Source organism: Drosophila nasuta, chromosome 2R, assembly GCF_023558535.2.
Source record: "Drosophila nasuta strain 15112-1781.00 chromosome 2R, ASM2355853v1, whole genome shotgun sequence".
NCBI classification, from domain to species: Eukaryota; Metazoa; Arthropoda; class Insecta; order Diptera; family Drosophilidae; genus Drosophila; species Drosophila nasuta.
Window position 1 is genome coordinate 29712811 of NC_083456.1, and position 22836 is coordinate 29735646.

Consider the following 22836-nt stretch of genomic DNA (forward strand, 5'->3'; position numbering starts at 1 on the left):
TGTTAGAGTATATCTGTGTGTTTGTGCGTGTGCGTGCAGTGAGGCAAAAAAGCCAAGAAGGAAATGTTTAACTGGGCTGTCACAACTGTCCCTAACAGCTTTAATGGCAACAAAGGTGACAGTAATAACAACAGATGACGCCTGATATTTTTCGTAATACCTATTAAAACTGTTGCAATTTTGAAATGAACAATAGTCGAGTCAAATTTATTAATACACTTAATAAACCAAATAAAATGTAATGCATAAAAGAAATCTATAATTCGATAATTTCGTTTATTATTAAAAGAATTCTCATGAAATTAACTTATTTCATTATATTACCCTCAATTTGTTGAGCACATACTCTACGCAATTACAGCGAATGGATTAAATGTCTGTTTGGAGTCTCTTTGGAGCTGTTTGCTGCTCCGGCTGATTGCAATGTTTTGCTGTAATTTAATGTAAACGTATGTCACATACTTACATACGTCCATACATACGTGACTCACTCGTCTCGCACTTATATTTTATCCTATTAAATTGATAAAAGCAGCGTGTATTAAATATATATACACATTGCGTATACGCAATGTCTCTCACTTTTTGCAGGTGATTGCATAAAGTGGCATTAATACAAACAAACTTGATCTGCGTGCAAACATAACAAATGCTGTCGAAACAAAATTAAAGCTCTATCTCTTATAGTCTCTGAGATCTAGGTGTTCATACGGACAGACGGACAGACAGACAGACGGACAAACGGACATGGCTAGATCGTCTCGGCTGTTGACGTTGTTCAAGAATATATATACTTTATAGGGTCGGAGATGCCTTCTTCTACCTGTTACATACATTTCCTACCGGCACAAAGTTATAATACCCTTCTACCCTATGGGTAGCGGGTATAAAAACCTTTTGGAAATATTTCAATACAGAGTTTATAGACAAGTTCTGCTTGTCCAATTATTTTCACTACAATTCTATGATAGCCTGTGGGCACTATTCTGGCCATGGTGGCACAAATTTATCAAATCCCGGTAGGTTTGAGCAACTTTCGAACAAGGGATAGATTAACTTAAATTTTTTTTTTTATTTTATTATATTAAATCTAGTATTTAATACTACATTTAAATAGAGAAGAGAGTACTGTCTGTACTTATTATACATTAAATTTAGTTTTCATTATAAAACTGTAAATTTTCATTATATTTGAAGAGATTTTTAGGTGGTGGAAAGGTATCTGGGAACCCGGAAACCTTAATGCTCTCCGGGTTTGCTTCCTAGAGATTCATATAATATTGGCTAAGAAATTCGTAGAGTGAAATATGGGGTAAATTATATGGTAGCTCACGAAAGGCGTCCGCTTTGACAACAATATATTTTCATTTCTGCCTGCAATTCAACGAAGATGTTGAATGCGCTATGTATTATAGGGATATATTAAAAGAATATTATGTAGGAGAATTTCATATCATTGACAATTTACCATTGCATTGATTTTAACACACAAGAAGCACAAAATTATTCTTGAGGAAAATACTGCAATATTCATTTTATCGACAGAATAAAAGTTAGAGAGCTTTTAGCAAATCTATTTCATTTTTGTGCTTATATCCAAATGAAACGAAAAATATGAAATTACACGATAATTCGAATTGCATGGTTGGCATCGTCAAATTTATCTACTAACCAATTATTTTGTAATCTTTAAATTTTCAGATACAAATCGTGTCATGACAGCGTTTAAATGTCATCCGATAACTAATGATTTATCATTAAAATAATTATATAATATTTAATTTTTATTGTTATAAATAAATGTAGTGAAAAAAATTGACGAAAATTAGTGTTTTTATTAAAAAAACGAAAAACTTTAAGAATTTAAAAATGTTACAGCGGATTTTTCATGACTATGAGAGTAGAGTAATATCTTTATAATACACAACATTAATATACCGACGACATACTAAAATATTCCAAAACTTATTAGATTATTAACCAAGGTCATTCAAAAATCACTGTTGAGATTTATTGAATTATATTTTATATAATCGCCGCGAAATAATGATTGTAGTTATAATAAAAATGATTTAAATTTACTCTTTTCAATGGATTTTATTCAACTTGCAGGGTAGATTTTAGTCATCACCTTTGCACGTTTAATGTTTACTTTATATTAAGCCTGTTGGTGTTAATTTAACATCAATTACAATGTTAAGAGTGGCTGCACCAATTATTTTCCACACAACTCTATAGTAGCCCCTTGGCATTGTTTCTGGACCTGAAGTTGGTTCGGGTCTACATTTATTAAATAAATACGTCGTCTTGGGCAATGGTGGCACAAATTTATCGAAAGACCAAACGTTCGAGCAATCCGCCAAGTAGGGATAGACCAATTTCATCCAATACTGATCCAAAAAATCATAGTATGAGATTTTTGGGATAGCATAAGGTAGCTCACTATAGGTGCTTTCTTTTCCGTTTTGAGAATAATAAATTTTCATCTCAGTCTGCAATTAAGTGAAAATATTATAATCCCTTCATTCGCGAGATAATCAACTTACCATTGTATTTTCATCATCATCGTGTTTCCAATCAAGATATCCTGAAACTGACGGCTTACCAAGTTCACCGGTTTCAAGTCTTAAACTGATATTAAATAGATTCTCATCAGACGATGTAGAGTCAAATTTAAGTATTTCATAGTCCCAATTGCGCTATGTATCGTAGGGATATATTAGATGTTAAATCTGATTATAAGCGAATTTACCTTTGCATTGCTTTTAACACACAAACACAAGAAACACAAAAGTATTCCAGAGGATATTACAGCAAAGTTCATTTTACCGACACAATAGAAGTTAGAGAACTACCAGCGGATCTATTTAAATTTTGTGCTTATATACAAATGAAACGACAATTATGAAATTACACGAAATCTCGAATTGCGTCGTTGGCATTGTCAGATTTATCTACTAACCAATTATTTTTTAATCTTCAAATTTTCAGATACAAATCGTGTCATGACAGCGTTTAAATGTCATCCGATACCTAATGACTTATCATTGAAATAAAATCATTATTTTATTTTATTTTATTTTTATTTTCTTATTTATATTTGATAATAAACATGTAAGAAAAATACAGTCGAGTGTACTCGACTGTGAGATACCCGCTACCCATTTTGAATAAAAGCAATATTTTGCGGTATTATTCTCAAAATATACCAAATATACTGCAAAAATACGAAAAAATTGGTATATGTGGTATATCGATATGGTACCGCATTTAAAATATACCATAGACGGCACAATATACCAGATTGTCAGCCAAAGCAACTAAGACCCTTAGTAAGTAGGCGTTTTTGCCCATACAAAAGTATTTCTTTAATAACTTCCAAAATTTGTATCTGATCGCAACCAAATTCTCAGGAATCATAACTACTATAGTTATTATTGTACTTACCAAAATTCAACTTTAGCTTTAAAATTACGCTTGTTATTCGATGTTTTTGATTTGCAGGGGCGGAAGTGGGCGTGGCAAAAATTTGAAACAAACTTGATCTGCGTGCAAACATAGCAAATGCTGTCGAAAAAAAATTATAGCTCTATCTCTTATAGTCTCTGAGATCTAGGTGTTCATACGGACAGACGGACAGACGGACGGACGGACAGACGGACATGGCTACATCGTCTCGGCTGTTCACGCTGATCAAGAATATATATGGGCAATTCTCTAGAAAGTGCAACCGGCGCCAAAAAATTCAAACTCTATAAAAGCATGTTTTCTTCACATTTGTTTATAGGGAAAATATTAAATTTAACTAATATAAACGATTTTTCCATTTACTCATAACACATTTTGAAAATTTTCAATACAAAGTCGAAGATGAGCAAAAGTTATGTTTTGAACATTTCTACTGCAAGTTTTGTTTTGATTCGTTTCCTTAAAGGGAGTCAGTATGCATTGATACCCTTAATTTAATATCTTGTTTAATATCCAAGGAATATACAAAATATATAAAAGAAATGATGCAGTAGCTTATAACGGTAAATTTCCTTTCAGCTAATCAGCTTCTATTTTTGTCGCGTGCGACAGTGAAAAACAGCATTTGTTATGAGTGCATCTAAAGTTTTTGTCCATTGAGCATGCAAAACTGTGTCCAAACACATATTTTGCTACCAAATATAATAAAATAAAATTTGGATGAATATAAGCACAACTTCATTTTTAAGAATTTTTGAAAGTTTGTCGCGTGCGACATGGCAAAAAATTTTTTTTTTCGTTAAATTATTTTTTTTTTAGTGTAGATGATGCATACTCTTTGTATGTGTAAAAAATAATATAAATTTCATGTCATAAGCGCCAATTGAGACTTTGTCATTAAAAACAATGATAGAATGAATGTGCACAGTATACCGGGTATAAACCAAATGAATTTGTTTGGCTGAAATGGCCAACAAACGAAATCTACTAGAACAGTTTATTCATAAAAAAAAATGTTTTGACATTAATGATGTAATTTAAGATAGGTAATTATGTTTCTAATGTACATGATATGAATATATTACGTTTTGTTTACCTTTATTAAAGTTATTTTTTAAAGTATGAAATTTCAGTTGAAAATAAAAATATATATTGAATATATCAAAAACTATGAAAATGCTTCATATGCTCTTCAAATGAACTTAAAAAGTACAAAAAACAGCATAAAAAGTATGATGGAAAAAATGTCGCGTGCGACATGTCGCGTGCGACAGTGATTAAAATTTAATTTAAAAAAAGACAACTTAATATTTTTAAGTCAAACCAAATACACTATTTAGATAAATATATGCATAATACATTAAAATTAATTGCATTAAAATCTTTCATCACGTTTCGCTGAAATAAGTGCTTGAACTGGTTTTTGAAAAAGTAACTTCTGTTTTTGTCGCGTGCGAATGCGCAACATTTTTGCAATTTTCTTGAAAACGAACAATTGCCCAAAATCCATCTTAGCACCAATTATAGTGCTAACCGAGAGCTATAAGTTTCAATTTTTACAAAATTAAAATAATGTCTTGGCACATGTTTTTTTTCAGTTTGAATGCGTACAAATGTCGCATTCGACATCAGAGAATTGCCCATATACTTTATAGGGTCGGAGATGCCTCCTTCTACCTGTTACATACATTTCCTGCCGGCACAAAGTTATAATACCCTTCTACCCTATGGGTAGCGGGTATAAAAATTGACGCAAAATTAGTGTTTTTATTAAAAAAAAAAAAACGAAAAACTTTAAGAATTTAAAAATGTTACAGCGGATTTTGCATGACTATGAGAGTAGAATAATATCTTTATAATATACAACATTAATATACCGACGAAATACTAAAATATTCCAAAACTTATTAGATTGTTTACCAAGGCCATTCAAAAATAACTGCTGAGATTTATTGAATTATATTTTATATAATCGCCGCGAAATAATGATTGTAGTTATAATAAAAATGATTTACATTTACTCTTGTTAATTGATTTGCAGGCAGATTTTAGTTATCACCTTTGCACGTTTGATCTTTACTTTACTTTATACTAAGCCTATTGGTGTTAATTTAACATCAATTACAATGTTAAGAGCGGCTTCTCCAATTATATTCCACACAAATCTATAATAGCCCCTTGGCATTGTTTCTGGACCTGAAGTTGGCTCGGGTCTACATTTATCAAATAGATACGTTTTCTTGGGCCATGGTGGCACAAATTTATCGAATGACGGTAGGTTTGAGCAATCCGCAAAGAAGGGATAGATCAAGTTCATCCAATACTGATCCAAAAATTGATAGAATGACATTTTTGGGATAGCATAAGGTTGCTCACGATAGGTGCTTTCTCTTCCGTTTTGAGAATAATAAATTTTCATCTCAGTCTGCAATTAAGTAAAATTTTATAATCCCTTCATTCGCGAGATAATCAACTTACCAGTGTATTTTCATCACAATCGTATTTCCAATCAAGATATCCTGAAACTGATGGCTTACCAAGTTCACCGTTTTCAAGTCTTGTACTGATATTAAATAGATTCTCATCAGACGACGTAGAGGTCATTTTAAGTAGTTCATAGTCCCAATTGCGCTATGTATCGTAGGGATATATTAGACGTTAAATCTGATTATAAACGAATTTACCTTTGCATTGCTCTTAGCACACAAATACAAGAAACACAAAAGTATTCCAGAGGATATTACAGCAAAGTTCATTTTACCGACACAATAGAAGTTAGAGAACTACCAGCGGATCTATTTAAATTTTGTGCTTATATACAAATGAAACGACAATTATGAAATTACACGAAATCTCGAATTGCGTCGTTGGCATTGTCAGATTTATCTACTAACCAATTATTTTTTTAATCTTTAAATTTCCAGATACAAATCGTGTCATGACAGCGTTTAAATGTCATCCGATACCTAATGACTTATCATTGAAATAAAATCATTATTTTATTTTATTTTTATTTTCTTATTTATATTTGATAATAAACAAGTAAGAAAAATACAGTCAAGTGTACTCGACTGTGAGATACCCGCTACCCATTTTGAATAAAAGCAATATATTTTGCGGTATTATTCTCAAAATATACCAAATATACTGCAAAAATACGAAAAAAATTGGTATATGTGGTATATCGATATGGTACCGCATTCAAAATATACCAATATACCAGATTGTCAGCCAAAGCAACTAAGACCCTTAGTAAGTAGGCGTTTTTGCCCATACAAAAGTATTTCTTTAATAACTTCCAAAATTTTTATCTGATCGCAACCAAATTCTAAGGAATCATAACTACTATAGTTATTATTGTACTTACCAAAATTCAACTCTAGCTTTAAAATTACGCTTGTTATTCGATGTTTTTGATTTACGGGGGCGGAAGTGGGCGTGGTAAAAATTTGAAACAATCTTGATCTGCGTGCAAACATAACAAATGCTGTCGAAAAAAAATTATAGCTCTATCTCTTAAAGTCTCTGAGATCTAGGTGTTCATACGGACAGACGGACAGACACACAAAGGTGACAGTAATAACAACAACAGATGACACCTGATATTTTTCGTAATACCTATTAAAACTGTTGCAATTTTGAAATGAACAATAGTCGAGTCGAATTTATTAATACACTTAATAAAACAAATCAAATGTAATGCATAAAAGAAATCAATAATTCAATAATTTCGTTTATTATTAAAAGAATTCTCATGAAATTAACTTATTTCATTATATTACCCTCAATTTGTTGAGCACATACTCTACGCAATTACTGCGAATGGATTAAATGTCTGTTTGGAGTCTCTTTGGAGCTGTTTGCTGCTCCGGCTGATTGCAATGTTTTGCTGTAATTTAATGTAAACGTATGTCACATACTTACATACGTTCATACATACGTGACTCACTCGTCTCGCACTTATATTTTATCCTATTAAATTGATAAAAGCAGCGTGTATTGAATATACACACGTTGCGTATACGCAATGTCTCTCACTTTTTGCAGCTGATTGCATAAAGTGGCATTAATTTTAATATATGTGGAACAAGGCGAACGAACGTACGTACGTTTGTACAATGTGTTGAGCAGCACAATAAATAATTATTTGGAGTTGCCCGGCTGCTGGCGTATTGAATTATTTAAATGCATGCAGGGCGTGAAATGCTGTTTCACTTGCCTGGTTTACTTTCCTGTGTGTGTGCGTGTGTGTGTGTGTGTGTGTGTGTGTGTGTGTGTGTGTGTGAGTGCAGGACATCTGGGTGGTGGTCGAGTGGCTGAATTGTCGAGCATTTAAGGCTTTAAAGAAATGCCGCAATATGCATTTAATAACCTGCAAAAAATCCAAAAATATAAAAAAAAAGAAAACGCTGCGCGTCTAAAATTGCGAACCTGTCCTCGTCGTATGCTTTGCCGTTGGCAGTAATTTCAGATTTTAATTAAATTCTTTTCTTCTTTCGCTGATCATGATGATGTTGAAGCTGAAGCAGATGATGATGATGTGGAGCATGTACTGCTCGAAGCAAACCTGTCCACATAACACATAACTACGAGTGTACAGAGCGTAGCATCTACTCCCCACCGAGCCAACTGCCAACCTATATAAAAATATTTGTAATGCCGCAACGAAAAAATAACACAAGAGAAATGTAAACAACTGCAAGGCTCGCGTGTCTTTGTGTCTTTCGTGTGGCATCTCTGAGGGATTGCGAGAAAGAGAGATGTGTAACAAGTTGATTCCGCATTCAATATGGTTTCAGATTGTGCTCTGAGTAAAAAAACTATTGTGAAGCTAAACGAATGGCAAAACTTACATAGAACTCTTGTCTCTTGTTGCATTTATATAAATTCAAATTTTCAGCTGAGCTTGTTGCCGCCAAATGCCGTGTAGATTATCGAAAAATAAAACAGAGTGTGTTGGTAGACAGGTAAAATGCGCCATCACTTTGCGAAATAAGCTCAAAGTTGGCGTAATTCATTGTGAGCTTAGTGAGCACACTTTTCACGACAAGCTGGCGCAATTGAATGGCAAAGTGAAAGGTAGCCGTGCCTCTAATGCCACTTTGTAAAGCACTTAAACGCGGGTGCCGAGTGCACAGATTTTGCACAGATTGCGTCCAGATTGTGCGGATGGCCAACTGACGAATTGGCAGCCAGTCAGTTGCTCGCATTGGACAGTCGAAACAAATAAATAAACGCTGGCAATGGCGAATGCACTGCTGTGGAGGCGACGGCTTAGACATGGACAACATTGCATATCAATCGCAATCGCAATCCGCTTTGGCTTTAGATTTATACATCAGTAGCGAGCGAGAGGGAAAAAACTCTTTCTCTCTCTATTTATATATATAAAATAGTTGTCTGAGACTTACAGCGACTCGACTCGAAAATCAGCAATTTAAAGGGATTTGCCTGCTAGTTGGCGACAGTCTCGATCTCCGTCTCTGCACTGACAAAGTAACTGCCAACTGGTTGCTGCAGCGAAGGGGAGAGGGGAGTGGAGAGTGGAAAGAGTGCTGCCTCAAGCTGTGCCATTGCAGTGTCAATACAATCTCGCAATGGTTCAATAGTTGAGAAAATGTTTGCCTAACCGCGTGTGCACAATGCACATTGGACATTGGACATCAGACATTGTACATTGTGTGTGTGTGTGTGTGCTTATATGTGTGCCTGTGTGTGTGGATTTGTGCCACATGCACGCGCCACTCTGAGTACATAAAGGCGTGGCTTGTGACTCCCACCGGAACCACAACAAATGGCCCCGCCAGCCTTGAGCTGCAAATGGCCAATCCCAGCTGCCACTCTGACAATCTGCTCTGATTTTGACCCCCCTCTTCCACTCCCATACAACTCAAATGGATTGCATGCAGCAGACTGCAGTTTGGATTTATTAATTTCAATATTAAAGATACACAAGTTGAAATACTTAAGACTAAATGGGCTTAGTTTTTCAATTACTCAAAGAATGGGATTTAGAAGACAATTGGTAAGCTGAATATGAATTGTGTCCAATTTAGAGACGTAGAATATATTCAAATATGTGTTAAATAATTTAATTTAAGAAAAAATGATTTAAAGTCTGCTTGCAATGTTTTGACACTTTGAATGAAGTTAAATGAACAATTGTTGGGAAGGAGAATTCATTAGTTATTGATTATTTAGTTAGAATCTATTTTAATATTGAGTATTGAAATATTTTATTTTGTTTTTCAATTACTCAAAAAATGGCAAAGTATTTATGTAATATATAATAATATAATTGTTTTCTAAATTGAATATGTAGAAATAGATATAAATAAATGTGTACTACATATTTTAGCTAATGAAAAAGTTATTTGAAAATTACTACAAATATTTAATTTGAATAAAGATTGAATAACGTTAATTAGGCAAAAGTTCACTTGGAGCTGTCAAAATCTTCAAGAATTCTTTAGTTGTTGCTTACTTAGTTGGAACTTATTAATTTTAATATTGAAGCAGAGGAATTGGAACGTAATTATTTGAATTCATAACCATTAATGTCATTCTAGCACACAAATATCATAAATTTAATTGAACAAAGAATTATGACAAAAAAGTCACTACATAATTCTGCATTTCGCTGTCGAGGCTTAAATGACTTGCTGACTTAGTTTGCAAGCAACTTGGTTCCAATAGCTGTTCGTATTATTAAAAATTAATCTAGGTGTGTGTATTTTCAAGCATGTTATCATCATTCCAATCATGTGCACATTTTGTAATTGAAAATTCTGGCTTTTGGGAATTAAAAGCGAACAGTTTGTTGCTCGCTTGGCATTAGTTACAGCCCCAAAAGTTGGAACAGAAGCAGCGAAGGGAAACAGGGACAGGGAAAGGGAAGCGAAGTGAGTGGAGCTGGACAAAGTCGTCCATGTAGAGCTGCAGAGTATACAACATGATAAATTGATACATAAATTATAATAAACGCACACATGTGTACGATTATAGGCCACATACAAGTGCACATGCATATGTATGCGAGAGAGTCGCCGAGAGAGGGAGAGAGAGAGCGGAGGGTGGCAGGGGAGATGGTTGGCTGGACCGTATGTCATTGGCTAAAAATTTACATGAAAAACTAATTTTGCTTTAGAAACGCCCGGAGGCTGGCAACTCTCTCATTGACCGAATGACCAGGGGACGAAATGACTAAATGACCGACTGATGCAGTTGATGTTGGTTGTTGGTTGCTTCTGTTGGCTGTTGGCTGCTGCTGCTGCTGCTGCTGCTGCTGATGATGATGATGATGATGGAATAGCAAACGTTCAGGCCTCGCACAAATTGAGTTCACACGCTGCTCACTGCATAATCCAAGCGATCAGCATAATCATCAAAATTCATGAATCGCATCAGTGTCCAGTTGAGAAGTTCAGCCAGCTGCTGGCTGCTCTATGCTATAACTTGTCGGCGGCGGGACGTGAGCGGCGTGCAGTCTGTCAGTCGACTGACCATGATTGTGGCGATTAGTTACATATGTTGTCAGAACCAGACCAAAGTCGATTTAGATGTGGAACTGGAAGTGGAAGTGGAAGTCAAGTCGCTGCCACCGGCGACTGTCTGCTCAAAATGCAAATGCATAATTAAAATAATTCTGCTGGCGGAAGCAATGAACATGGCTGACTCTCTCTCTCTCTCTGACGGCCCGGGAAATACCCATAAAGCCCATCTATGCACAGAAATATGCTCTACTATATAAAGCCAACTTCAGTTCGTTGAGAAGTCGTGACTTGGCCATGCTCAAGGCGTTAAGCAGAAGTGCAATGACTGAAATATATGTCACTGCATGGCCAGCGGTCGTCTGGCTTTCGCATTCTTTACCTCCCTCTCTCCCTCTCTTTCTCTCTCACTCTCTCTCAGAGTCTCATTCGTTCTCTGATGCCTGCTGGGGAAACGGGGCCACGTAATTAAATGCACGATAAGCTCCAACCCGTGCCCAAGCCGAAGCCCAGAGACTTGAGAAATGGCATGCCGAAAATGCAAGAGCCTACAAATTATATTACGTATTTTCCCCATTCTCAATTCCCCAATTCCCACTCATATTGCCTCCATTCCTCCGGGCCTCTATTCACCTACATAAAAGTCTCTCCTATTGCTTGATTGCGTGCAAAGTATGCTACGATTTTTAGGAGTAGAGAACACAAGCATTCTCTTTTACCCTTTCAGCAGCCGACATTTGTGTGATTTACGCGTAAAAATGCACGAAAAAAAAGAAAGAAAGAAAAGAAATGAAAGCAATCCAGCAAGTGGTGTTAGCTAACGAGCTGAAAAGCAACACGACTCATTGCTACCCTAACCACAAGCCACACTTAGACATAGCCAAAAACACAACATTTAAATTGCATTTGCTCACTGCGCAAGCAGCGACTTAAAAATACCCTAACTACAGATAATAGATGAAAACTTTAGTGATTTATCAGGCATTTGATTGAGTGTTTAATAGTCCACTAAAATATGACTAATCATTTAAAAATATAAGATACATTTTTTTTATTGCCATAAACTATGACTAGACATTGAATGAGTAAAATTTAATATTTCTGTTTTATATACAACATTGTTTAATAATTAAATTTTTATTAAATGGTTTCCCAGATAACAAAATTACATAAGATAAATTCGATCGTTTGTTTAAAGTTATTAAGTCTTCGTTTATTTTTTACTTAACATATTTAAAACATCTTGTGGGTTTTACGTCGATAAAAGAAAAGGAATGAAAGAGAGTGCAAAAGAGAAGAGCAAAACACTTTTAGTGTGACCAGCTTTCATTTGGTCAATTATATTTTGCTCCAAGAAAAATTGAATTGGATTTTTCCATACAAATAAAATATGATAAATCATTTTGAAATATGCAATTCATCAATTATTGGCTTTAACTATAAATAGTAATCAAATGTGCAAAATATAATAATTATATTAAGCTTCAAAATAATTAAAAGTAATTCAAGATAACTATTTAGCTGATCCAACATGTGTCACAAGCTGTTGAGATCAGTTTGCATTCGCATAGCCGCAAATTGAATTACAATTGTTTAATTTATATGGAAATACTCTTCCTGTGAAGTCAGCATACCCCTTCTGCAATCATCATTTGGCTGGAGGCAATGGGAAAAAAATCAGCCACAAACATGAGTATAAGCATGTGCGTGTATGTGTGATTGTGTGTGGAACCAACTTCACACCTCGCAGTTCAAATGAGGCTTGGGGTAAAGGGGTACAGGGGTGCAAGCATGGGTTTTGGGAAACTGGAAAAACAAACGCTGCCAGCAATGAAATGCAATGCGCAAAATGCATTTCCCGCGACTACACAATTGAAGTAATAAATCACGCCGGGTGGAAAATGCGCTGGGTATGCAGCGGTAATGGGTAGGAGAAGGGGGAGGAGGGTAGGCACATGGCCAGCAATGCGGCCAAAAAGGCGAACAACGTTTTTTTTCTCCTTCTGTCTGTGTGTGAAAAAAATTTGCTGCCAGCCCCCGGAAAAAAAATTGTTGTTCGGAGCTGCACATATAAGTATTAAGTGCAATCATGTGGAAATGCACGGGAAATGCAGCCCGGAGAGATGGAAAAACGGGGGAAATGGGTGGGAAGATGGGCAGATGGGTAGAGATGGTGAAGACGGAAGGGGAACGGAGACTACCTATTAAAATGTGCACTCATTAATCATCGGCACAGCACAACATCGTCGCTTCGGCTTCGGTTTCTTTTTGTTGCCGACTATTTTTATATAAATATTTCACTGCAGTCAACAAAATAAAAATGTGTGCCAAAAATATAAAAGAAATAAAATTGCAAATTTATGCACTTTTCATGGGCAGCAATGGGTTAAAAAATTGTTCAACTACCGCATAAATTTTGCCCGAAAAATTTAATACATTTCATAAACTGCATTGTCGATTTTTATTTCGTTTGTTGCAACTTGTTTTTTGCCACCGTCGACAATTGTAAATAACTGTAACTGCTACAAATTGTGTCTATTGCACATATTGCGCATACGCCGCATTGCACACCCATTTGATGTCAGTTAATATATGTGCGAGTAATTGGAAAATCTCGCACAAGTACACGAAAAAAATCTATGTATATATGCAACATAAATCACAAATGTTTCGCAACCATTGAAAAGAGGCCCGTCTGGGGCACTTGATGGCACTCTATGCAATTTTGAAAATTAATTTAAATGATTTACTTAATAAAATGGCCATTCAAGTGTGTAATTGATGTGGCTAACTGATTGCGTCCGTTTGTTTGATTAAGCATAAATACAAAATTGACCAAAAGCTAATAAATAACGTGTTAAGCAATTAATGAGAACATATTGGCAAACAGAAAGATTATTTGGATAACTGTTGAATTTTTAATCAAGAGAATTTTACGAGAGGCACTGCAAGGAATTCGTGTGAAAATAAATATATCCTTTGCTTGAAATGCAATAAATATGTGCATGTATCACTTGGCGCAATCTGTTGAAATTCGCAGGCCATTTAACGCTTAGAGCAGCAGCCACTGCAATTATTATTACCCGCTTTTTGCCCTGGCTTAACAACCTTTTGCAGAACAACAGCAGCAAATGTAACAACAAAACAATTACGAGCCGAGAAGAGAAAAGAAGAGAAGCATGGAACCAGCGACGCTTAATTAAAACTATTACAACGCTTGACCTTGTCCACAGAATAGCAAGGAATATAACTAGAAAATAAAAGGAAGGAAAATACAAAATGGGAAAATGGGAAAATGGAAAATGGGGGGGAATTGCGAATAGCTATGCAGGCTCAATGCAGGGCCCATTAACTGAGCAAAGCGAGCAACAAGTACAACAACTTGTGCCATAGCAGGTCACAGTCCAAGTGCAATGTGGAGAGATAGAGAGAGATCTCTCTCTCTCTCTCTCTGTCTCTGTCTCTCACTCTGTCTTTGTGTGTTTCCCTATATTTTATGTTTTTGTTGCTGGCAGGCAGAAACAACAACGCGAACATCGTGAACAACTGAACTGCACTGTTATTTCGCTCTTTTCCCCTCTCTTTCATTTTTTATTTATATATTTTACATGCAGCGTCGCAGTAATCAGACGTGGTTAGAAAAACAAAACTAAAAAGGGCGTTTGTTGGGAGTGGCAACATAGAGACAACAACAACATCATAAGAAGAATGTTTTGTCGAGTCACTGCTTGATATTTCGCCACGCCTTTCTACTATGGCGCCCTCATTTGCAAACTGTCACAAAGCTCAAGGCATTGTGTCTCCTTCATCCCCCCTCTGATCATCTCTCATTTCTACTTGCTGCGCTGACCCTGCATTCTAATTAATAATTTAAAACACACGAACAGGCGCCATTCAGCATTTCCAGTTGCATTTTAATTATTTAACTTCTGACGGGGTCAGAGCAACTTCGCTTAACTGTCTCGTCGTCGCGTCTCTAACCCGTCTCTAACCCGTCTCGAGCCCTCAACCCCTCAACCCTTCATGTCGCCAAGTTTTCTCTTAAAGTCAATTAAAAATGGCGTATTGTCTGGCTTTTGGTCTGTTTGCCAAAAAAAAACACGTTTAAGTCATTTGCAAGCATCCCTTTCAAATGCCAACCGCAGGTTCATTTACATTTCTTAGCGGACTTAATGAAATCTAGAAATTGTCCTCCAAAAGTCAAAGGACAGTACTCAAAAATCAAAGGTTTACTTTTAATACAGAACACAATAGCAATAAATATATTTAGATACAAAGAAGTAAAAAAAGTTACAGTATAGTTTGCTCGACTGTGAGATACCCGCTCCCCTTTTTGAATAAAAGCAAAACAGTGCGGCATTATTCATAAAATATACCAGAAAATAGTAGCATATACCGAAGTCTATATTTGGTATATCGTTAAAGTACTGCAAAACATACTATACAGTGAAAAACAGTTCATTATTCATTTTAAAACATACCGAATTAATATGCCGCAAAAATAATAAAGTTATTCACAAGATATTTTTGGTATATTCATATATTGTATTATTGAAATTAAAGAGTTTCTTAATGAGCCATAGTAAATAATTCCTAAAGTTTATTAAACCACATTAGAAATCATTTTTATTTCTGATCACATTAAACCTTTTGATGTTAGTTTAACATAAGCTGAAAAGACAAATTCTGCTTGTGCTGTTAGTTTCATCACAATTTTATAGTAGCCTCTGGGCATTACTTCTGGCCAAGAATTTCCCTCAGGCTTACATTTATTAAATATGTAAATAGTCTTGTTCCATGGTGGCACAAATTTATCGAATGCCGGTAGGTTCGAGCAATTGGCGTAATCGGGATAAAAGAGTTTCATATAATATTGGTCTAGAAATTGGTAAAATGAAATGTCCGGTATATTATATGGCATCTCACGAAAGGCGTCTTTCCGTCCGTTCCGACACCAATAGATTTTCATTCCGATCTGCAATTAAATGAAATTATTTTCTTTTTATACCCGCTACCCATAGGGTAGAAGGGTATTATAACTTTGTGCCGGCCAGAAATGTATGTAACAGGTAAAAGGAGGCATCTCCGACCCTATAAAGTATATATATTCTTGATCAGCGTCAACAGCCGAGATGATCTAGCCATGTCCGTCTGTCCGTCTGTGAGTCTGTTCGTCTGTCCGTCTGTCCGTCTGTCCGTCCGTCCGTATGAAACACTGGATCTCAGAGACTATAAGAGATAGAGCTATAATTTTTTTTCGACAGCATTTGTTATGTTTGCACGCAGATCAAGTTTGTTTCTAATTTTTGCCACGCCCACTTCCGCCTGGCCAAGAATTTCTCTCTGGCCTGCACTTACTAAATACATACAAATTTATCAAATTTATCAAATCCCGGTAGGTTTGAGCAACTTTCAAACAAGGGATAGATTAACTTCATATAATACTGATCCAAAAAAATGTAGAGTGAAATATGGGTCTCGTCCACTTTGACAATAATATATTTTAATTTCTGTCTACAATTCAACGAAGATGTTGTATTGCGCTATGTATTATTGGGATACATTCAAAGAATATTATGTAGAAGAATTTCACACCATTGACAATTTACCATTGCATTGATTTTAGCACACAAGAAGCACAAAAGTAATCCTGAGGAAAATACTGCAAAATTAATTTCATCGACAGAACAGAAGTTAGAGAGCTTTTAGCGAATCTATTTCATTTTTGTGATTATATACAAATGAAACGATAATTATGAAATTACATGATAATTCGAATTGCGTCGTTCGCATCGTCAAATTTATCTACTAACAAATTATTTTTTAATCTTTAAATTTCCACATACAAATCGTGTCATGACAGCGTTTAAATATCATCCGATACCTAATGATTTATCATTGAAATAATTATATTATATTTGATTTTTATTGTTATAAATAAAAATAGTGAAAATACTTGACGCAAAATTAGTGTTTTTATTAAAAAAAATAAAACCGAAAAACTTTAAGGAATTAGTTAAATTTACTCTTGTTAATTGATTTTATTCAACTTGATTTTATTTGATCTTTACTTTACTTTATATAAAGCCTGTTGGTGTTAATTTAACATCAATTATAATGTTAAAAGTGGCTGGACCAATTATGTTCCACACAACTCTATAGTAGCCCCTTGGCATTGTTTCTGGAGCTGAAGTTGGCTCGGGTCTACATTTATCAAATAAATACGTCGTCTTGGGCCATTTTGGCACAAATTTATCGAATGACGGTAGGTTTGAGCAATCCTCAAAGAAGGGATAGATCAATTTCATCCAATACTGATCCAAAAAATCAAAATATGACATTTTTGGGATAGTATAAGGTAGCTCACTATAGGTGCTTTCTCTTCCGTTTTGAGAATAATAAATTTTCATCTCAGTCTGCAATTAAGTGAAAATATTATAATCGCTTCATTCGCGAGATAATCAACTTACCATTGTATTTTCATCAACATCGTATTTCCAATCAATATATCCTGAAATTGCTGGCTTACCAAGTTCACCGTTTTCAAATCTTGAACTCACATTAAGTAGATTTTCATCAGACGACGTAGGCTTAAAGTTAAGAAATTCATAGTCCCAATTGCGCTATGTATCGTAGGGATATATTAGATGTTAAATCTGATTATAAGCGAATTTACCTTTGCATTGCTTTTAACACACAAACACAAGAAACACAAAAGTATTCCAGAGGATATTACAGCAAAGTTCATTTTACCGACACAATAGAAGTTAGAGAACTACCAGCGGATCTATTTAAATTTTGTGCTTATATACAAATGAAACGACAATTATGAAATTACACGAAAACTCGAATTGCGTCGTTGGCATTGTCAGATTTATCTACTAAACAATTATTTTTTAATCTTTAAATTTCCAGATACAAATCGTGTCATGACAGCGTTTAATTGTCATCCGATACCTAATGATTTATCATTGAAATAATTATATTTTATATTTGATATATATATATATTTATATTTGATTTTTATTGTTATAAATAAATATAGTAAAATTACTTACTTACAAAATTAGTGTTTTTATTAAAACAAGTAAGAAAGCTACAGTCGAGTGTGCTGGACTGTGAGATACCCGCTACCCATTTTGCGGTATTATTCTCAAAACATACCAATTATACTACAAAAATATTAAAAATATATTTTGGGGTACTATTATTAAAATATACTAAATATACTAAAAATACTAAAATATACCAAATGATATATTCGGTATGTCGATATAGTACGGCATTCAAAATATACCGTAGACGGCACAATATATCAGATTGTCGGCCAAAGCAAATTAGACCCCTAGTAAGTTGGCGTTTTTGCCCATACAAAAGTATTTCTTTAATAACTTCCACAATTTTTATATGATCGCATTCAAATTTTCAGGAATCATAACTACTACAGTATTTATTATATATGCCAAAATTCGCAACTCTAGCTTTTAAATTAGGCTTGTTATTCGATTTTTTTGATTTGAGGGGGCGGAAGTGGGCGTGGCAAAAATTTGAAACACACTTGATCTGCGTGCAAACATAACAAATGCTTTCGAACAAAAATTATAGCTCTATCTCTTATAGTCTCTAAGATCTAGGTGTTCATACGGACGGACGGACAGACGGACATGGCTATATCGTCTCGGCTGTTGACGCTGATCAAGAATATATAATATAATAATATATATATAATAATATTTATAATGGTGTACTATATCGATATACCAAACATACCATTTGGTATATTTTTAGTATTTTTAGTATTTTCGGTATATTTTGAAAATTATACCGCAATATTTTGCCTTTATTAAAAATGGGTAGCGGGTATCTCACAGTCGGGCACACTCGACTGTAACTTTCTTACTTGTTGATTTATATTTTATATCTTATATAATCGCCTCGAAATAATGATTGTAGTTATAATAAAAATTAGTTAAATTTACTCTTGTTAATTGATTTTATTCAACTTGCAGTGCAGATTTTAGTCATCACCTGTGCACGTTTGATCTTTACTTTACTTTATATAAAGCCTGTTGGTGTTAATTTAACATCAATAACAACATTAAGAGCGGCTTCACCAATTATTTTCCACACAAATCTATAATAGCCCCTTGGCATTGTTTCTGGACCTGAAGTTGGCTCGGCTCTACATTTATTAAAAAAATACGTCGTCTTGGGCAATGGTGGCACAAATTTATCGAATGACGGTACGTTCGAGCAATCCGCAAAGAAGGGATAGAACAATTTCATCCAATACTGATCCATAAATTGATAGAATGACATTCTTGGGATAGTAAAAGGTTGCTCATGATAGGTGCTTTCTCTTCCGTTTTGAGAAAAATAAATTTTCATCTCAGTCTGCAATTATGTGAAAATATTATAATCCCTTCATTCGCGAGATAATCAACTTACCAGTGTATTTTCATCACAATCGTATTTCCATTCAAGATATCCTGAAACTGACGGCTTACCAAGTTCACCGTTTTCAAATCTTAAACTGATATTAAGTAGATTCTCATCAGACGACGTAGTGTCTACTTTAAGAAATTCATAGTCCCAATTGCGCTATGTATCGTAGGGATATATTAGATGTTAAATCTGATTATAAGCGAATTTACCTTTGCATTGCTCTTAACACACAAATACAAGAAAAACAAAAGTATTCCAGAGGAAATTACAGCAATGTTCATTTTACCGACACAATAGAAGTTAGAAAACTACCAGCGGATCTATTTAAATTTTGTGCTTATATATAAATGAAACGACAATTATGAAATTACACGAAAACTCGAATTGCGTCGTTGGCATCGTCAAATGTATCTACTAACCAATTATTTTTTAATCTTTAAATTTCCAGATTCAAATCGTGTCATGACAGCGTTTATTTGTCATCCGATAACTAATGATTTATCATTGAAATAATTATATTATATATTTATATTTGATTTTTTATGTTAAAAATAAATATAGTGAAATTACTTGACACAAATTAGTGTTTTTATTAAAACAAGTAAGAAAGCTTCAGTTGAGTGTACTCGACTGTGAGATTCCCGCTACCCATTTTGAATAAAAGAAATATATTTTGCGGTATTTTTTTTCAAAATATGCCGAATATACTGCAAAAATACTAAAAATATACCAAATGGTTTATTTGGTATATCGATATAGTAGCACATTCAAAATATACCATAGACGGCACAAAACACCAGATTGTCAGCCAAGCAACTGCGACCCCTTGTAAGTCGGCGACAATTTTTATCTGATCGCAACCAAATTTTCAGGAATCATAACTACTATAGTTATTATTGTATTTACCAACTCTAGCTTTAAAATTACGCTTGTTATTCGATTTTTTTTATTTGCGGGGGTGGAAGTGGGCGTGGCAAAAATTTGAAACAAACTTGATCTGCGTGCAAACATAACAAATGCTGTCGAAAAAAATTATAGCTCTATCTTTTATAGTCCCTGAGATCCAGTGTTTCATACGGACAGACGGACAGACACACAGACGGACAGACGGACATGGCTAGATCGTCTCGGCTGTTGTCGCTGATCAAGAATACATATACTTTTTAGGGTCGGAGATGCCTCCTTCTACTTGTTACATACATTCCTGCCGGCACAAAGTTATAATACCCTTCTACCCTATGGGTAGCGGGTATGAATAACCTTAAGAAATAAAAAAAATTACAGCCGATTGTGCAGATACCCGCTAGTCATTTTTAGTAAAAAGTAAAATAATATCCTTATAATATACAACATTAATATACCGACGAAATACTAAAATATTCCAAAACTTATTAGATTTTTAACCAAGACCATTCAAAAATCACTGCTGAGATTTATTGAATTATATTTAATATTTTATATAATCGCCGCGAAATAATGATTGTAGTTATAATAAAAATTAGTTAAATTTACTCTTGTTAATTGATTTTATTCAACTTGCAGGGCAGATTTTAGTCATCACTTTTGCACGTTTGAGCTTTACTTTACTTTATATAAAGCCTGTTGGTGTTACTTTAACATCAATTAAAACGTTAAATGTGGCATCACCAATTATTTTCCACACAATTCTGTAGTAGCCCCTTGGCATTATTTCTGGACCTGAAGTTGGCTCGGCCCTACATTTATTAAATAAATACGTCATCTTGGGCCATGGAGGCACAAATTTATCGAATGACGGTAGGTTTGAGCAATCCTTAAGGAAGGGATAGAACAATTTCATCCAATACTGATCCAAAAAATTATAGTATGAGATTTTTGGGATAGCATAAGGTAGCTCATGATAGGCGCTTTCTCTTCCGTTTTGAGAATAATACATTTTCATCTCAGTCTGCAATTATGTGAAAATATTATAATCTCTTCATTCGCGAGATAATCAACTTACCATTGTATTTTCATCACAATCGTATTTCCAATCAATATATCCTGAAACTGACGGCTTACCAAGTTCACCGTTTTCAAATCTTGTACTGACATTAAGTAGATTCTCATCAGACGACGTAGAGTCTACTTTAAGAAATTCATAGTCCCAATTGCGCTATGTATCATAGGGATATATTAGATGTTAAATCTGATTATAAGCGAATTTACCTTTGCATTGCTCTTAACACACAAATACAAGAAACCCAAAAGTATTACAGAGGAAATTACAGCATAGTTCATTTTACTGACACAATAGAAGTTAGAGAGCTTACAGCGGATCTATATAAATACCGTATTTATATAGAGTTTAAATGACAATTATATAATGACATGCAATAATCTAATTGCGTAATTGCAGTTGTGAATTTTATCTGTGAATCAAATAGTTTTTTATATTACAACCAATAGATATGTTTTATCGTTAAAAATACTAAAGAAAACTACAGAAAATATATTTATCGATTTAGCATGTAATATGTCAAATGTCAAAATGTTAAAAAAACAAAACATTTGAGACTGTTTTTGGTCAAATTCGGATATTATTTAAACACTTCTAAAGTTTTCTATATGATCGCAGCCAAATTTTTAGATTTTGATAATTCATCATATAGATTAAATGCTAAATATTTGGAATTTGAATTGAATCTTGGAGCCATTAAACACAAAGCAATTCTGCAACATATTTTATAAATATCACATCACTTAGTAGTAGATGAGCTGCAGTTACACTACTTAGGATACAGGGTATCAGCTTGCCTAACATACACCGCAGTTTGTAACTTGTTTTAAATGTATTTGTAACATTTTATTATGGTCTTTTGGTTGATGAGATGCTGTTTACGAGCGGAAACTTTAAGCGTGCCAGTCAGTTGGAAGCAAACCCACTTTTCACCCAAAAACTTTTACATACATTATGCATATCAGTTTCACAAGCTCGCACATACACGCACACACACACACACACACACACTGGAGTACACAAACAAAGCACGTATGTGTTTGTACTATATATTTTGTAAGCACATAGAACAATTCCTAACAGTGCGCTGTTTGTAGTAGCTAGAGTAATTTTCAACCACATTCTCGTTTATAATTGCTTTTGTTTTTTAATAATCAGGCCAGGCTTGACCCATTGCCACATACAACACACAAGTACAATACCCATACGCATATGTAATAAGTTTGTGTGTGTGTGTGTGTGTGTGTATGTGTGTATAGTCGCAGCTGGCTAATGGCCCCAACGCACCACATTGCGTATGCTTAATATTTTGTGTTGGCGGTGGTCGGTTGCTATGCAAGATAAACTCGCAGCTGCAAAAACTTTTTATTATTAATTTAGCGCTCAAAACTAATAAAGTATGCAAGCGGGGTTAGGCCAGAGGGCGTAACGCGTGGCAGCGGGGGCGTGGCATCG

The 22836-nt window shown here is 34.6% G+C and overlaps 5 protein-coding genes across 5 annotated transcripts; all 5 read right to left on the reverse strand.

The window, feature by feature from the left end:
• Positions 1-2141: 2141 nt before the first annotated feature.
• On the reverse strand, positions 2142-2836 carry LOC132787395 (uncharacterized). Its single transcript, XM_060794405.1, has 3 exons — positions 2753-2836; positions 2547-2699; positions 2142-2492 (listed from the first exon to the last, which is right to left on the reverse strand). The coding sequence occupies exons 1-3, from the start codon at positions 2822-2824 to the stop codon at positions 2154-2156; spliced, it is 564 nt and encodes a 187-aa protein (XP_060650388.1). The 5' UTR covers positions 2825-2836; the 3' UTR covers positions 2142-2153.
• Positions 2837-5483: 2647 nt separating this feature from the next.
• LOC132787195 (uncharacterized) lies at positions 5484-6236 on the reverse strand. The gene is made up of 3 exons (XM_060794116.1): positions 6153-6236; positions 5947-6099; positions 5484-5893 (listed from the first exon to the last, which is right to left on the reverse strand). Exons 1-3 carry the CDS (start codon positions 6222-6224, stop codon positions 5555-5557), a joined length of 564 nt encoding a protein of 187 aa, XP_060650099.1. The 5' UTR covers positions 6225-6236; the 3' UTR covers positions 5484-5554.
• A 10794-nt stretch (positions 6237-17030) lies between these two features.
• Positions 17031-17706, reverse strand: LOC132787489 (uncharacterized). Its single transcript, XM_060794549.1, has 3 exons — positions 17635-17706; positions 17429-17581; positions 17031-17374 (listed from the first exon to the last, which is right to left on the reverse strand). The coding sequence occupies exons 1-3, from the start codon at positions 17704-17706 to the stop codon at positions 17036-17038; spliced, it is 564 nt and encodes a 187-aa protein (XP_060650532.1). The 3' UTR covers positions 17031-17035.
• A 1240-nt stretch (positions 17707-18946) lies between these two features.
• On the reverse strand, positions 18947-19697 carry LOC132787168 (uncharacterized). The gene is made up of 3 exons (XM_060794084.1): positions 19613-19697; positions 19407-19559; positions 18947-19352 (listed from the first exon to the last, which is right to left on the reverse strand). Exons 1-3 carry the CDS (start codon positions 19682-19684, stop codon positions 19014-19016), a joined length of 564 nt encoding a protein of 187 aa, XP_060650067.1. The 5' UTR covers positions 19685-19697; the 3' UTR covers positions 18947-19013.
• A 1159-nt stretch (positions 19698-20856) lies between these two features.
• Positions 20857-21829, reverse strand: LOC132787198 (uncharacterized). Its single transcript, XM_060794118.1, has 3 exons — positions 21591-21829; positions 21385-21537; positions 20857-21330 (listed from the first exon to the last, which is right to left on the reverse strand). Exons 1-3 carry the CDS (start codon positions 21660-21662, stop codon positions 20992-20994), a joined length of 564 nt encoding a protein of 187 aa, XP_060650101.1. The 5' UTR covers positions 21663-21829; the 3' UTR covers positions 20857-20991.
• Between the last annotated feature and the right edge of the window lie 1007 nt (positions 21830-22836).

Excerpts from the sequence above, each read along its gene's own strand:
- LOC132787168 (XM_060794084.1), bottom strand. The coding sequence starts at position 19,684 with ATGAACATTGCTGTAATTTCCTCTGGAATACTTTTGTTTTTCTTGTAT. Across the intron at positions 19,560-19,612 it reads GTGTTAAGAGCAATGCAAAG|CGCAATTGGGACTATGAATT; the intron begins GTAAATTCGCTT and ends TACGATACATAG. Across the intron at positions 19,353-19,406 it reads ATTGTGATGAAAATACACTG|ACTGAGATGAAAATTTATTT; the intron begins GTAAGTTGATTA and ends ACATAATTGCAG.
- LOC132787489 (XM_060794549.1), bottom strand. The coding sequence starts at position 17,706 with ATGAACTTTGCTGTAATATCCTCTGGAATACTTTTGTGTTTCTTGTGT. Across the intron at positions 17,582-17,634 it reads GTGTTAAAAGCAATGCAAAG|CGCAATTGGGACTATGAATT; the intron begins GTAAATTCGCTT and ends TACGATACATAG. Across the intron at positions 17,375-17,428 it reads ATGTTGATGAAAATACAATG|ACTGAGATGAAAATTTATTA; the intron begins GTAAGTTGATTA and ends ACTTAATTGCAG.
- LOC132787395 (XM_060794405.1), bottom strand. The coding sequence starts at position 2,824 with ATGAACTTTGCTGTAATATCCTCTGGAATACTTTTGTGTTTCTTGTGT. Across the intron at positions 2,700-2,752 it reads GTGTTAAAAGCAATGCAAAG|CGCAATTGGGACTATGAAAT; the intron begins GTAAATTCGCTT and ends TACGATACATAG. Across the intron at positions 2,493-2,546 it reads ATGATGATGAAAATACAATG|ACTGAGATGAAAATTTATTA; the intron begins GTAAGTTGATTA and ends ACTTAATTGCAG.
- LOC132787198 (XM_060794118.1), bottom strand. The coding sequence starts at position 21,662 with ATGAACTATGCTGTAATTTCCTCTGTAATACTTTTGGGTTTCTTGTAT. Across the intron at positions 21,538-21,590 it reads GTGTTAAGAGCAATGCAAAG|CGCAATTGGGACTATGAATT; the intron begins GTAAATTCGCTT and ends TATGATACATAG. Across the intron at positions 21,331-21,384 it reads ATTGTGATGAAAATACAATG|ACTGAGATGAAAATGTATTA; the intron begins GTAAGTTGATTA and ends ACATAATTGCAG.
- LOC132787195 (XM_060794116.1), bottom strand. The coding sequence starts at position 6,224 with ATGAACTTTGCTGTAATATCCTCTGGAATACTTTTGTGTTTCTTGTAT. Across the intron at positions 6,100-6,152 it reads GTGCTAAGAGCAATGCAAAG|CGCAATTGGGACTATGAACT; the intron begins GTAAATTCGTTT and ends TACGATACATAG. Across the intron at positions 5,894-5,946 it reads ATTGTGATGAAAATACACTG|ACTGAGATGAAAATTTATTA; the intron begins GTAAGTTGATTA and ends ACTTAATTGCAG.